The 15,731-nt window shown below is 34.7% G+C and overlaps 1 protein-coding gene across 1 annotated transcript; it reads left to right on the top strand.

The window, feature by feature from the left end:
* Positions 1 to 5,129: 5,129 nt before the first annotated feature.
* LOC107854559 (syntaxin-132) lies at positions 5,130 to 15,398 on the top strand (the record flags this gene model as incomplete). The annotated part of the gene is given in 13 exon segments (XM_016699571.2): positions 5,130 to 5,346; positions 9,023 to 9,133; positions 9,295 to 9,351; positions 10,690 to 10,738; positions 11,451 to 11,539; positions 11,624 to 11,697; positions 12,451 to 12,493; positions 12,571 to 12,631; positions 12,739 to 12,764; positions 12,869 to 12,946; positions 14,345 to 14,425; positions 14,868 to 14,933; positions 15,026 to 15,398. Coding segments are annotated over 13 exon segments (927 nt in total). The 3' UTR covers positions 15,200 to 15,398.
* Between the last annotated feature and the right edge of the window lie 333 nt (positions 15,399 to 15,731).

Raw genomic sequence — 15,731 nt, 5'->3', positions numbered from 1 at the left:
AAATTAAAAGACACTTGTTGCCAAGTCAAACTCAACATCCTAAAAAAACTTCGAGGAAGATACAAAGGACAGATCGTTTCATGATATACCATCAGTGCACATCAGTCAAAACACATGGTTGGTGTCCTGGCAAGAGTAAGGCCACAAAACAACTACACAAGCATAAGATCAAACCAATTTTAACTTGTAGTAACAACATTTGATGCACAGAACCCGAAATATTTGATGAAACAACACACAACTAAAAACTTGCATTAAAATACACAAAAGGAAAGTAGGGAGAAAAAAAGCCCTTTTAACTCCATTAAAACATGTGTTTGGTTGAACAATCCCATCAAACAACAACAAAAATCACGAAAATCACCAACACCCATGTCATAAAAAACCCAAATGAACACCACTGAACCATCAAAATCATAATAAAATTCAAGCTCAAGCTCATTTGTTAAAGGGTTGATATCATACCCAAAAGGATTTTGACCACATACCTTATGGAGCACAAATTTTGAAAACTTCTTTGAGAAAACTTTAATCAATAGATTTGAGCAGCTTGGCCAATAAATCTAATCTTTTTTTTTTTTCAGAATTGAGATTTTGGTTGTGTTTAGAGAAAAAAGAAATGGCAGCGATCAATTTGATAAAGACGATGAACTTTGGTATACACACACATGCAGCTTTGGAGAAGGATTGTTGTAATTTTTGATCGGAATTTTGGTTGTGAATTTAGAGCAAAAAGAAAATGGCATCGATGAGTTTTGGTAAAGGCAATGAACTTTGATATACAGGACAACAACTTTGGGAAGGACTAATGTAATATTTTTTTCTAAAATATATATATATATATATATATATATATCTACTAGAAGGTTCCCTATATTAAAATTAACTACCTTCAGGGGAGACATTGTTGCCACAAAGTAAGTTTTAGCGACGACATATATTTGTTGCCACTATAAAAATGGAGCCAAAAATTTTATTTTCGCGGAAACTAAAATTTTCTATATAGTGACGCGTATTAGCAACGACAAAAAAAAGTTGATGCTAAAAGACTATTTATTGCAACGACAATATTTGTCGCCACTGTATATGATGTTTCTGCAGCAATAAACTTAGTCGCCACTAATTGTCATCACTATATAGCCTGTTTGTTGTAGTGTACCTTACACCAGCCCCGCCTGTAAACTTTCAAAAATCCACAGGAATCTCGTCCGGCCCCGTCGCCCTACCCCTCCTCATCCTATGAATAGCCTCGCTAACCTCCTCCACCTTAAAATGCCTACAATAGCTGAAATCACGACACCCCTCTGAGTGCTTCAGCTCTCCTAACACAATGTCCCTGTCCCCTTCCTCATTTAAGAGACAATGAAAATACGACTGTCATATTCTCTTAATATGCACGTCCTCCACCAGCACACTGCCATCCTTCCCCTTAATACAATTCACTTGATCAATGTCCCTCCCTTCCTCTCCCTAGCCTTGGCAAGCCTAAACAAAATTTTTTCCCTACCTCTCTCTTCTAACCTCTCATATACAAGATCTTAAACCCTGCCATCTTCGCAGCCGTAATTGCTAACTTGGCCTCTCTCGTAGCTAACTTATACTCCTCCCTATTTACCTGTTTATCCTCTTCATCCTTACTCTCTACCAACTTAGCTTACGCCCACTTCTTAGTCTCTACTTTCTTCTTAACTTCTTCATTCCACCACTAGTCCCCCCGACGCTGACCAACCCGGCCCCTCGAGACACCCAACACCTATCTAGTCGTCTCCTTAACGCATCTAACCGCCCTATCCCACATACCATCCATGTCTCCCCTACACTCCCACACCCCCATCTCCTCCACCTTCACCCCTATCTCTAGCACACTCACCGGCGTCAAGCCACCCCACTTAATCCTAGGTCGGCCCTCCTCACCCTTTCTCTTCCTATCCTTTTTCAAACCCAGGTCCATTACCAGAAGCCTATGTTGGGTCGAAAGGTTCTCACTCGGAATGACCTTACAATCCCGACACAACACCCTATCTCCTTTCATAAGCAACTGAAAGTCAATCTGGGTCCTGGCTATTGCGCTTCGGAAGGTGATTATGTGATCCTTCTTCTTCGGAAAGCTCGAATTCACTACCACCATCCCAAAGGCCTCTCAAAATCCAACGGAGCCACTCCCTCATCATTCCTCTCCCCAAAAACATACCCACCACGCACATCGCCATAGTCTCCCGGTAATACTCCTATATGACCATTAAAATTCCCTACTACCACAATCTTCTCAGAGCTAGACACGCCTCTCACCACCTCGTCTAAAACCTTCCAAAACCGCTCCTTCTTCTCTCATGAAGGAGATTTTATCAAATACACTCTAGTCACGAACATGGAGTCGGTGAGTATTTTTTTGGGTCCATGAAAAAAAGGTGAAATGGATTTAAAAAAGCTTAAAGGAAATTGAGGGTAAATTTGTCTTTATTCATATTCAACTCATGTATATTATATTTATTATTAATAACAGTATACCACCAAATGAAATCTGTTTAGTTATACACTGTCCTAAAACTGTCAAACAAAAATATTAAATAATGTCATATAAGGAGATTTATCAAATACACTCTAGTCACGAACATGAAGTCCATGAGTATTTTTTCAAGTCCATGAAAAAAGTTGAAAAGGATTTAAAAAAGTTTAAAGGAATTTGAGGGTAATTTTATTTTTATTTATATTCATCTCATGTATATGTATATTAATACCACCAAATGAAATCTGTTTAGTTGTACACTGTCCCAGAACTATCAAACAAAAATATTAACTAATATCATATTTAATATATATATTATTTATCTAATTCACTCCATCAATAAGTTGTTTGCTAGAGTGTATAAGAATTATACAAAATATAATGTATTAGTAATGTGTATTAATTATGCTTGCATTAATTGTACTTATATTTTTTTTATACAATATTTAATTTGTTGTATTAAAAATAACATAAATTGCATAATTTATAAAAAAATATTATTTTTTATAGAAGTACTCTCCATATATATGGTGAAAAAAATGTTGAAAAGATTTTGAGAAATAATTGTGTTCTTAATCATGCTAATGCATGTATTAAAATTCATTGCATTGCTAATGTCATTAATCTAATACAACAATAGAATTAATAATTAATGCAAACATTAATTATACATAGACTAAAAAATATATTAAATAACATATTAATAATACATAAAATTAATACATATATTATTCTTTTCAATACACTCTATCAAATCAACTCTAATAAATTTGTAGCTATGTATTTAGCCTATGCATTAAGAGCATTTTGAGTGAAGCATTAGAACTTAGAAGTCCTTGTCTGTTTGGTATGCAAACTCAATTTGTAACTCTGTACATATTAATAATTAATGGAATTTTAGATATAGAGAAATAAAATAGAATTTCTTGTCAAAAGACAGAGAAACATATATGCTCTTCTACTTGGTCGCCTTACAAAAGATAATTATTTTAATTAATTTATTTAATTTATAAAATTAATAAAAACTTATTATTTTCTACTAATATTAATCCTATACTAAAGTACATACATATAGGCATTTGGTCATGAGATTTTTTTTAAAAAATAATTTACTTTAGCAAAAAAGTAAAAATATTAGTGTTTGACCATAAGTATTATTTCACTTTAGTAAAAATTATTTTTGAATTTTTTTTATACTTCTATGTTTCTCATAAAATTTCAAAAATAATACTAATTTATATTCATGATCAAACATAACTCCAACTTCAACTTAAATTTAAAAAAATTATTATTTTTCTGACCAAATAAGGGCATCATTACAACTTTTTTTTTAACTCAGGGGAGTGTGTGGGCAACAAAAATTTATTAAATTAGAGTTTGTACTAAATTCAAATGATATTAAATTCAAAATATATTAGTTCTAGATAAATATTGCGGATTGATATAATATTTGAATTATAATTTAAGTCCAAATATATATAGATTTAATTAAAGTTGAATTTTTATTGGGTTAGCCCATTAATTTGGGCTACAAATGATGAAACCATTTTGCTAAGCTCTAAGATATTATCATATTCTAGAGACCCAAATGAGCACCATGTGTTGAAGGACGTGGCATGTTAGAGCCAATAGGACCATGCCACATATCAAAATAATGCAATAGGCCTAGTGAAATCAAAAGTCCATGAAAGGGCCATGTCACTTGAATCTGATTAGTCAAAAGAAGTTCATCTTCACCATGACTCTTTCATTTTGACAGAGGCAACAATTATACCGATAAACAAGAGAGAGTTCGTGGATCAAACGCTTTATAAAATCCACAAATCAAGATTCAAGATTAAGATCGCAAGATTTAAGAACAAGTTTCAAAGCCTTTGGATTCAAGTACAAGTCAAGATCAAATCCATTAAGTTCACAAATCAAGCTCAAATTCAATATCAAGCTCAAAACCCTTGAATTTATATTTGAAAAGGCAAATCAGGTGATTCATAGAGATTATAACACTGATTTATTGAAATCAATAAAACGATTGTTGCAATATTTCTTTTGTCGATTATTATTTTTGATCTTAAAATTTTATTGTCCAACAATGTTTTATATAAGTAGATGTTTGTCCATGAAAATTATTTACATTTTCTTGAAAAATTATTTCACTTTACTAAAAAAAGCGCAAATAAGATGTGCTTGACCATGAAAAGTGAAAATTAGTCCTAAGCCGAGGGTCTATCAGGAACAACTAATTCGATACTTTGCTTGTTTCCTAGAAAGTTGAAGCGAGATTGAGATGGTTCGATCATGTGATAAGGAGGGGCATAGATGCCCAGAGGTATGTTGATGTTTTTACTTTTTTTACTTATACTTTTCTCACAAAATTTAAAAAATAACTTTAATTTATGTTTATGATTAAATACAACTCTAACTCGAATTCTAAAAAATTATGATTTTCATGCCAAACGGGCTCTGAGTTTTTCGGGCCAAACGTCCACTAATTAGAAGTCTTTGATTAAAGAAAAGAAAGGACAGAATTATTAGTATTAAAGAAAGAAAAGGAGTAACGAAAAGAAGGTTTAAATTAAAGTAAGTAGTAAAAAAAGAAACCTCCCTTCACGCTCTCTCTCTCTCTCACACACACACGGTGTTGCAAACAGCAAAGCACTTTCTGTCCTATTCCTCCCTCCCTCTCTCTGCCTCTTTCTCTCTCTAACAAATTTTTCTGAAAGGGGGTCGAACCAAAAACTTCAAGAGAAAGAAAAGGGACAAACAGAGGGAGGAGAGAGAGAGAGAGAGCCAAGAATTAACAAGATCTCTCATTCTTCTCTACAATGAATGACCTTTTAAATGTAAGTTTTCCATATTTTTCACATCACCCCTCTTTTTTTTTTTGGTTTGTTTGTATCTGCATTTTCTTGATCTGTATGGAAGCTGAAAAAATGCAAAGAAATGAGAAAAAAGATGAAAACTTGCTGACCCTTCTTGGATTTTTGATGTTTTAATGCTTTAATTGCTCAAATGGTCAAGTTTTAGTTGTATTGATAGCCACTTTACCATTTTATTGATCTGTATGGCAGCTGAAAAAATGCAAAGAAATGGGAAAAAAAGAAGAAAACTTGCTGACCTTTTTGGATTTTTGATGTTTTAATGCTTTAATTACTTAAATGGTTAAGTTTTAGTTGTAATGATTGCTGTTTTACCATTTTATTGATCTGTATGACAGCTGAGAAATACGAAGAAATGCGGAAAAAGAAGAAAACTTGCTGACCCTTTTTTGGATTATTGATGTTTTAATGCTTTAGTTGCTCAAATGTTCAAGTTTTAGTTCTAATGATAGCCGCTTTACCATTTTATTGATCTGTATAACAGCTGAGAAATGCAAAGAAATGGGAAAAAAACCATGATTAATTGTGCTTAGAGGGTGAAATTTTTTAGTTGTCATGATGGCCACTTTACCATTTTCTTGATCTGGATGGCTGAGATATTCAGAGAAATGGGAAAAAGGATTAAATTGCTGAACCCTTTTGGATTTTGACAAATTTTAGTGGTCATGCTTGTCACTTTTACCATTTTTTTGATCTGTCTGGCAACTGAGAGACACAAAGAATGGGAAAAAGAACAAATTTTGTGGAACCTTTTTGGATTTTTCCATGTTTCACTGCTTTCATTGCTCAAAGGGTCAATTTTTTAGTTCTTATGAAAGTCACTTTACCATTTGCTTGATCTGGATGGCAGCTGAGAAATCCAAAGAGATGGGAAAAAGAAATAAAACTTGCTGACCCTTTTTGGGTTCTCCTTCACTGCTTAGAATGATATATTTTGGTTGTCAAGATGGTCACTTTACAATTTTCTTGATCAGTGGCAGCTGAGAAATACAAAGAAATAGGGAAAAAAAGAAGAAAACTTTTGACCCTTATTGGGGTTTTCCACGTTCCACTGCTTAAAAGGACAAATTTTGGTTGTCCACTTCACCATTTTCTTGATATGTATGTATGGCAGCTGAGAAGTACAAGAAATGGAGGAAAGTAAAGGACTTGTTGACCCTTTATAGATTCTCCATGTGTCAGTGCTTTCATTGCTTAGAGGAGGGTCAAATTTTAGTTGTTTGATCTGGATAGCAGATGATAAATTCAAAGAAATCAGCAAAAAGAATAATAGTTGCTGTTCCCTTTTGGATTTTTCCTTGTTTCAATGCTTTTATTGCTTAGAGAGTCAATTTTAGTTGTCATGTTGGCCATTTTACCATTTTTTAAATCTTGCTGCAGTTGAGATATTTAAAGAAATAGAAAAAGGAATAAAACTTGTTGAGTATTTGGATTCCCCTATGTTTCACTTCTTTCATAGCTCAAAGGGTCAAACTTTAGTTGTCATGATAGCCACTTCACCTTTTTTTTTTAAATCTGGAAGGTAGCTGAGATATTCAAAGAAATGGGAAAAAAGGAATAAAACTTGTGGACCCTTTCTGGATTTTCCATGTTTCACTGCTTTCATTGCTCAAAGGGTCAATCTTTTATTTGTCATGATGACCACTTTACCATTTCTTTTGATCTGGCTGGCAGCTGAGAAATACAAAGAAATGGGGAAAAAAAAGACTTGCTGACCCCTTTTGGATTTTTCCATGTTTCTTCACTGCTTTCATTGCTTAGAGGGTCAAATTTTAGTTGTTATGATGGCCTCTTTACCATTTTTTTGGTCTGGATGGCAGCTGAGATATTCGAAGAAATGGCGAAAAGGAATAAAACTTGGCGACCCCTTCTTGGATTTTCCCATGTCTCGCTGTTTCATTGCTTAGAGGGTCAAATTTTTAGTTTGATCTGGTTGGCACCTGAGAAATACTAAGAAATAGGGAAAAAAATAGAACTTGCTGACCCCTTTTGATTTTTTCCACTTTTTACTCAAAAGGGTCAAATTTCAGTTGTCATGATGGCCACTTCACCATTTTTTTTTAAATCTGGATGACAGCTGAGATATTTAAAGAAATTGGAGAGGAACAACACTTCTCAACTCTTTTTGGATTTTCCTATGTTTCACTTCTTTCGTAGCTCAATGGGCCATGTTTTATTGGTCATTATACCCAATTACCTTTTTGTTGATCCATATGACAGCTGAAATGAGGAAAGAACAGAACTTGTTGACCCTTTTCTGGATTTTCCTGTATATAGCTGCTTTCATAGCTCAAAGGATCACCTTCTATTTATCATTGTACCCAATTTAACATTTTATTGTGCGACAACTGAGAACTACAAAGTAATGGAAAAAGACAACTTGTTGAGTCTTTTTGTGTTTTCCCTAGTTCTCATTGCTTTCATAGCTCAAATGGTCAACTATTTGTATGTCATTACCCAATTTTTCATGTTTCTTCTTCATTTGATTAAGAAAAGAAGGTTTTTGCAGTGTATAATTGTATAATTGAGCATTCTTGACAGCTTCTAGAAAATGGATAAGTTAGGAATGAAAAAGAAATGCAGAAAATGACAGACGAAAGATCAAACTCGTTTAAAAATGCTGCATTCTTGGCCTTCCTTTGCTGCTATAATCGAGTTGGTTTCAAAAAACTTGTACATAAATATTTTCATAAAAAAGAAAAAACGTTATATAAATAACTCTTTTATTACGTGCCATTTTGAAACAATACAGCAAGGTGAGAAATGATCTTTAGGCTTCACTGTCAAAGATGATGTCTGAGTGTTGTCGTGGTCCCTGTTATGGAGTGGTAAAAAGGTTCAAACTTTAGCATGATCTTCTCCTTCAGGAACCACTATTATCAATCTTTTCCCTGTTAAGGGTCCATACTTTCTCCACGCGAATATTTAACAGAATTTCTTGGTATGATTGGATCTTAGGAGGCAAAGTTGCTTGATCCTCTGTGGACTCTTCTCTATGGCATATTTTCCACCCAAGAATTGTCGCACTATAAGGCAATATTTAGCTTTCCATTGTGGTCTCTAACAAATTGGTGCTTAGTCAAATGTCTTTGCTAATGTAAAAAAAGAGGAAAATGCTAATATGGTGTCACTAACTATCTCAATCTCCATCATAATAGATGAAAGAGTGTTAAGGGAATTTGTGAAGAATTGCTGAAGTTTGTGCCAAGCACTACCCGATCATCCTTTGTGCCAGAAACTCAAATCAAAGAGCGGATACGTTTATAGTTGAAATTGTTGCTTAAGAAGTGGCATATTCTTTATAACCTTTTGGTCTGTCAACATGAAATAATCCTTATCCTTCTCAATTTAGTATGTAAAACTCTAATAACTACGGGTATTGCTTATGATTGGCGGACTATCTTTGGACCTGGTTTTTCTTCATGTAATATAAGATGTATGTATAAGTGGCCTTTGTCTTGCCATTTATTTACTTAAATGATTATCGTGGGAGTACTATTGTTTCTTTACTAACGATTTCAGAGTATATTTGATGTCTGTGTTGCTAGACTTATCAAAGAATCTAGTATATCTTAGTGCTATATTTATTACCATTTTTTTTTAATTTCTTTGACTTATGTCGGCTTTATTTCTCTTGTAGGATGATTTTGATTCCCCAAGGCATCAAAATGACAGAAATGGAGATATTGAAATGGGAACGGAAAGACCAATGAATTCGGGGGAGCTTGGCCTTGACGATTTCTTTAAGAAGGTTTTTGAATAATCTTATTACTTTTGCATCGGAAGAATAATACCATGATTTTCCTATCCCTCTCCCTCCCCTACAATTATTTTCCCTGCACATTTTGAAGTTGATAGCATGAAGGTTTCTTACTTACTCCATTTCTTTCCCCTATTTTCCTTGTTTGCTAGGTCCAACAAATTGAGAAACAGTATGAAAGACTGAACGAACTTCTCCAGAAGCTTCAGGTATAAATATCTTCTCTTTTGTTTCTTCTGGACAACCTTTTCTTAAGAAGGTTCGATTTCCATCAGAAACCTGCAACAGAGTAGGCCCTAGTTTCCTTGAAAGTGTATTAGAGTGCTCCAGATTTTTCCCTTTTTCTTAAAAAAAAAATCCTGATCTTTACCTAGGTGACGGATATGCAAGGACAAATGAGACAAGTTTATTCGCCCGGACTTTTTCCTTTCTTTTGCCAATGCTACGGACGGATGGGGTCTAAAAATATGGGGAAAATTTCTTATTATGATGTTGGAATTTGGTTCAGGGCTCTAAATCGGGAACTGTGTGAGGCTGATTTTCCTTTTCCTTTAGTGTCTAAGAGATACTATTTCTATCTTTTACAACTTGCTCATTCTATGAGCAGCACAGGCCTGTCTCTTTATGAGTTTGGATTGTTGTTGTGTTTTTTCAGATGAAGTGGTTTATTATTATGCTCTAAATTTTGTGAGATATGTGTTCGAGATCTATGAAATTCTGAAGTAACTTATTTTATTCGTCATTCTTGAAAAAACTTATTTTATTCGTCATTTTGCATACCAGCCTCTTGATGTAACTGTAATGTCTTTCTGCTTCAAGGTCCGACTTTCTCATACAAAGATTTCATCTTAAAATCCGCAGCCTTCAATGTGGTGCCCAAGCCCTCAGAGGTGTCACATTCTAAAACTTTCTATCCTCCCTTTCATTTTAGGGGCTTTCAGATTTGCCTATCTATATTAGAACCAGTGAAGTTCTAATGTGTTTACTGTGTCACTTCTTCTTGACCACCTGATTTATAAGCCTTCGTATCTCAATTTCTTAATTCAATTCCAATGAGCTTCTTTTTTTTCTTTTTTGGATTAGTGTTGCGACAAACTTCTACAGTTTGAAAAATCGATAGTTTGAAGTGCATGTCTTGCATAGCTTCTTGCGATGGTTTAGCAGATATTAGTTGTCATCTTTCACAACTTCATTTCCACTAGTTCACTATGTTAAGAGTGCATTTTGTCTAAGTTATAATTGGTTGACCACCATTTTGAAATTTATTTGATTAGTAATATAGTAAAGCTCTGGGAGACAATTTGTGTTCCTCTATATTCCTAGAGTGCTCTTCCATATGTCTCCTCTGTAATTCAAGTTTTCTCTCAATATGTGTACTTCAACTAACTTAGGGTTCATGAGGTTAATTTAAGAACTATAGCTCAATTTGTAGGTTAATTAGCGCAATATACATAAGCCAAATGAGCTTAGACGATCTGCATAACCATTTGGTTCTTGAATTTCGAGATAATACGTATACTTAATATCTTTCCCTATGCTTTTCACAGGATGCTCATGAGGAATCAAAGGCTGTTACAAAAGCTGCTGCGATGAAAGGTAATCCATCTTCTTGCAGTTATAATGTTTTAGCAAGTGATGTAGCCATTTGATTTGCATGATTATGGCATTCTGGACTCAGTAGATACTCATTCTAACCCATTTTATGGAAGGAACCTATTTGCCTTGATTGGAGTAAGGAACTCCTGGTGTGTTACCAAAGCTGAATTAGAAAATTTCTTCATTAGGGTATTTGAAATGTCAAAAATGATTTTTTACTTTCGGAAAAAGGCACTGCAGGAAAGTTCAGTTTATGTAAGAGAGATTATTATATGTTCTTGCTGTATCCTGCAGGTAGCCGCCCATAATTTTGCAGAAATAGGTCAATTATTCTTATTATACCAAATAATAGCAAGTAGAATGAATTAAGGCATAAGATAATTAAATACACTGTTCCAATTTATTTGTTCTTTCCTTCAAGGATGTATCCTAATATATGTAACAGATAGACCTTAGTGTGATGCCTTTTGATACACCTCTATGAATAATAGTATTCTTTATAGTTTCTCCCATCTTTTTAATCATAAAATTTCCTAAATGATTTAACATTTCACTAGCAAACACATTATTGTTTGGAATATAGCAAAATAAGAGATAACAAGTAAAAAGGAGTGTGTGCACTGAGTAAGATTTTCTCTTCCTTAGAAAAGTCCTTTTTCATTTGATTGTTGCTTTTTTCATAATATGTTTGTTAATGATTTGTAAACTGCAGCAATTAAGCAGCGCATGGAAAAAGATGTCGATGAAGTTGGAAAAATAGCTCGAGTTATCAAATCAAAAATTGAGGAACTTGATAAAGAAGTGAGTAATATTAAATGCTCATGTCTCTTATGTTTGGTCTTCTGTTATTTCTCTGTTTTTGATCTATTGTTTGTTCTCTTGCAGAATATGGCCAATAGAAACAAACCAGGGTGTGGTAAAGGATCAGCTGTTGACAGATCAAGAACAGCAACAACAGTGTAATTTTTGACTCATTTTTTCCTTTTGTTTCTCTGATTGTTATTTCTCTGTAACTTTGTCACAGTTGTTTTTCTGATGTTAAATATGTATACCAAAAAAGTTACCTATTTCAAAAATAAAATAAAATATGTGTGCCAAAGTAACTTATTTAAAAGAGATGCTCATAATGGTTGATTGTGACGTATATGGACTGCTTTTCGATGCATAGTTAGCTCACTTGCTTGATTATGCTGGGCCAGGCAAAGCAGAAGAACTTGAGAATAGCTTGGTCATCAACATTAGAGTTGGTATTATGTCTTCATAGTAATAAAGTTTGAGTCTTGAATTTTGTATTGATTAGGAGAGTAAATAATCATTCTGCTAGGGGGCTGGGGCGGGGGTGTTGTATGGTTTCCAGTGAACTTGATTGTGGACAGCAGAATATTGTTAGTGTGTCTCCTCCTCTTATTATCACATTAACGGATGAGTGTTCTAATCCTTGTTAATATCAAATGCCTGTCTTGTATTAATGCTACCTTATCAGATCATGAAGGTATTGTAATTATACTAACTTCTTAGTTATTATATGCATACACGTGGAGAACTTAAGTTAGTAGCTTCTGATTCGTCAACACTTAATGTAGTAGAGAAGTTGATAAATCGAAGCGCTTATTGATCTCTCCTTAGGCTTCCCTTCTTGAATTGTTGCGCACTCTTAGTACTCATCTTGGTATACCTATAGTCCTCACTTGACTTGTTATCTATGCTTGCAGGTCCTTGAAGAAGAAGTTCAAAGATAAAATGGCCGAGTTTCAGGTACATCAGTTAAGAATGACTTTTTTCTCCTCTAGTTTTTGCTTGCTCTTTGGTTGAGTTGATTAAAATGCTTACAGGTTTTAAGGGAAAACATCCACCGTGAATATCGTGAGGTTGTTGAAAGGCGAGTGTTTACAGGTGCCAAAGCTTTTGAGTTTGAAATTTCTGTATGGAGTGTAAATGTTTTAAAGCAGATTCTAATTGCTCTTTTTTTCCTTGTATCTCTCTCTTTTTGTGGTTGACAGTGACGGGTAATCGAGCTGATGAAGAGGTAAAATTTTGTAGTTCTTGTGAATTATTGGGAACTTGAGATTCTTTTGGTATATCTTCTTACTGGTCCCACCCTTTCTTGTTTCCCTCTATTTTCACGTTCAGACAATTGATAGGTTGATAGAGACCGGGGACAGTGAACAGATATTCCAGAAAGCTATTCAGCAACAGGGGAGAGGACAGGTATGCTCAACGATTTTCACGATTTCTTCCTTTCAGTAACTTTGAATTGTTACCTTATGTCCTCGTACTAGGTTATAGCCTTTTCAAATAGCTCACAGGATCAAGGTCCAATGTTTGAGTAGGTTTTTCTTGGATTTACAAATCCATGGTTGTAGACAAATTAAATTTCTGTGGGCAGTTTGTTATCTCCCCTGGCCGTATTATTTGGGTCACTGGCCATCCTATGCCCCTTAGTCTTGTTTTATTTCAGTTCCACATGCAACTCAATATTTTGATTTTTTTTTTTTCGGTCACATACAGTGAAGCCCATGATACCTTATCTTTGTCTCCTTGCGACATTTTGTACCATCGTAGAAGTTGTTGCTTGCACATACGTGAGTTTTGATATATTTTATAGATCTTCAAATTCCTAGAAATGGAATGGAAGGTGGGAAATGACTATTCGAGATGAGTGACACTTATACTTCAGGCTCTCAGTCACTGCTGAGATTTCATGAGTTGGCAAAAAATTAGAGCTAAAGGGTAGCCTCTTGCCCTATGCTAGGTGGCTGTATTATCTTCAATCTTGTGACCATTATAACATCTTGCAAATAATTCTCGTATAACATTATGTTGTGTTTATTCCATTATATATTCCCTTACTTTCAAACTGCCAATGCCATATCTCTGCTTCTTAAAAACATAAGAAATTCTTAGCTCCTATCCCTCTCGTTAGAAACCAACATAAAGCAATTGCATTCATGTTAACCCTCCACCACAAAAAAATGAAACAGCAAAGTAGTGTGATTTGACTACGAAACTAAGTTTATGTTGTACTTCCTCTCCTTTTAAATTTTTTGATGTGGCCAAGTTGAAAAAGATCTCTTTAATCCTCAAGCCATTAATGCTTGACTAGTGGCTTGCTCTTGAAGCATTGTAGCATATAATGATGAATGACCCATAAAAAAGTGAATTACATAACATAATGGGATCGTGTTCAGAAGAGAGCGGATGGCAGGGGAATTAGCTCTGGCAGCATGAGGCCGCTGATAATGAATGGAGGGGGTTATTTTGTTGGCGATTGAAATGGAGACAATTTTCTGGAGTTTTATGGCATTATTTGAATGCATATCATTTTTAGACTATCAGTCTTCATTGAATGATCTAAGTACGATACAGAAGTAACATTTATGGCATGACCTACCTATGTAAGTGAAATGTAGAATGAAAGTTATTCCCCGTCACTTGATTTTTGTTTCTTTATCTCTCTTCATTTTCATTAGATAATATTACATGCAAACTTTTGACCTTTTGTGTGATACAGCAGCTCATGTACATTTATAATATTGCTAGTGTGACACTTGATATTTTATTGATCAGTGATATAATATGCTGGTTCTAAATGTTGGCGTCTTGCAGATAATGGGCACACTAGCTGAAATTCAAGAGCGTCATGATGCTGTCAGAGAGTTAGAGAGGAAGCTTCTTGAGTTGCAACAGGTACTAATTACTATACTTTCCTTATGCCTCTGACACGGAAAGGAAGTAGCGGCATGAATTTCCTTGGAAAACCTTAATCGAAAAAGTAGAGAGGAAGGACAAAAAATTCAATGACAGCAAAATAAAGAGTGCTTCCCTCTTTTTACCTTCTAGTTATGGACTAGACTTAAAGTTCGAAATGCTAAACATAATCTGGACCATTCTAGGTATGTTAATGAGCTTTGGCTCAATCACATCTAACCTGATGGCTGATGCCAACTGGAAATATGACAAATTAAGGGTCTCTCTCGCTCTCTATATGTAAATGTGTGTATGTGCGTTTGCATACTCATATATGTCCGTGCACCTGCCTATGCCATGTCGAATGAGTCCCATATAGGAAAGAGGAAACTAGGACATGATGATGTCTTGGTTAAAAATTTTGTTCCGTTCTGCGATGCAGATATTCATGGACATAGCAGTGTTGGTTGATGCTCAAGGGGACATGCTTGACAATATAGAAACACAGGTACTGATATTCTTGGGAAAGGAAATTGCATTTGGGTAATGTATGTTTATGTTAACGTTGTTTCCTCATCGTCAACAACCCAAAATTTTCAGGTTTCAACAGCTGTAGACCATGTGCAATCAGGGACTACTGCTCTACAAAAGGCAAAGAAACTACAAAGGAATTCAAGAAAATGGATGTGCTTTGCCATCATCATCCTTCTAATAATTGTTGTGATCATCGTCGTCGGGGTGCTTAAGCCATGGAACAATAACAAGGGTGCTTAACTTGTTAAAAATCCCAGATACATAATGTATACTATCACTAAACATGCGATTCATTATTACATCTCTTGGTTTTGTATGTACATGTGCACCTTGGGGCTTGTCTCTATATAGAGTTTGAAGTGTGATTGAGATATGTAATCTATTCTTTATTATCTTCATTTTTCCTGGTTGAAATACAATTGACACAAATTTTATTGAACTCCAATGTCTTTGATTGAATGAGTTTTGCCTAGAAGTTTCTGATGCTGCTGAGCCGGGGGTCCATCGAGAACAGCCTCCCTGCTTTATTTGAGGTAGTTGTATGGAGTATGGACAGCGTAACTTTACCCTTTCGAGACCCCACTTTGTGCCGATACATTGGGTGTGCTGTTTTTGTTGGAATTCTGATGCTGCACTTGTTAGGACTCTCCAAAATCTTTCTTAAATATCAACCAGTTAGCTAAATTAGAATTCATAGTCAAAGTTTACATTTTACTGAGATTCTATCTATAACACTAATGACATTTACTATACACATTTACTTTACTATACT

This window comes from Capsicum annuum, chromosome 10 (assembly GCF_002878395.1).
Source record: "Capsicum annuum cultivar UCD-10X-F1 chromosome 10, UCD10Xv1.1, whole genome shotgun sequence".
In the NCBI taxonomy this organism is placed as follows: Eukaryota; Viridiplantae; Streptophyta; class Magnoliopsida; order Solanales; family Solanaceae; genus Capsicum; species Capsicum annuum.
The sequence above is the reverse complement of the archived record's forward strand: the minus strand, read 5'-3'. Positions and strand labels throughout refer to the sequence as shown.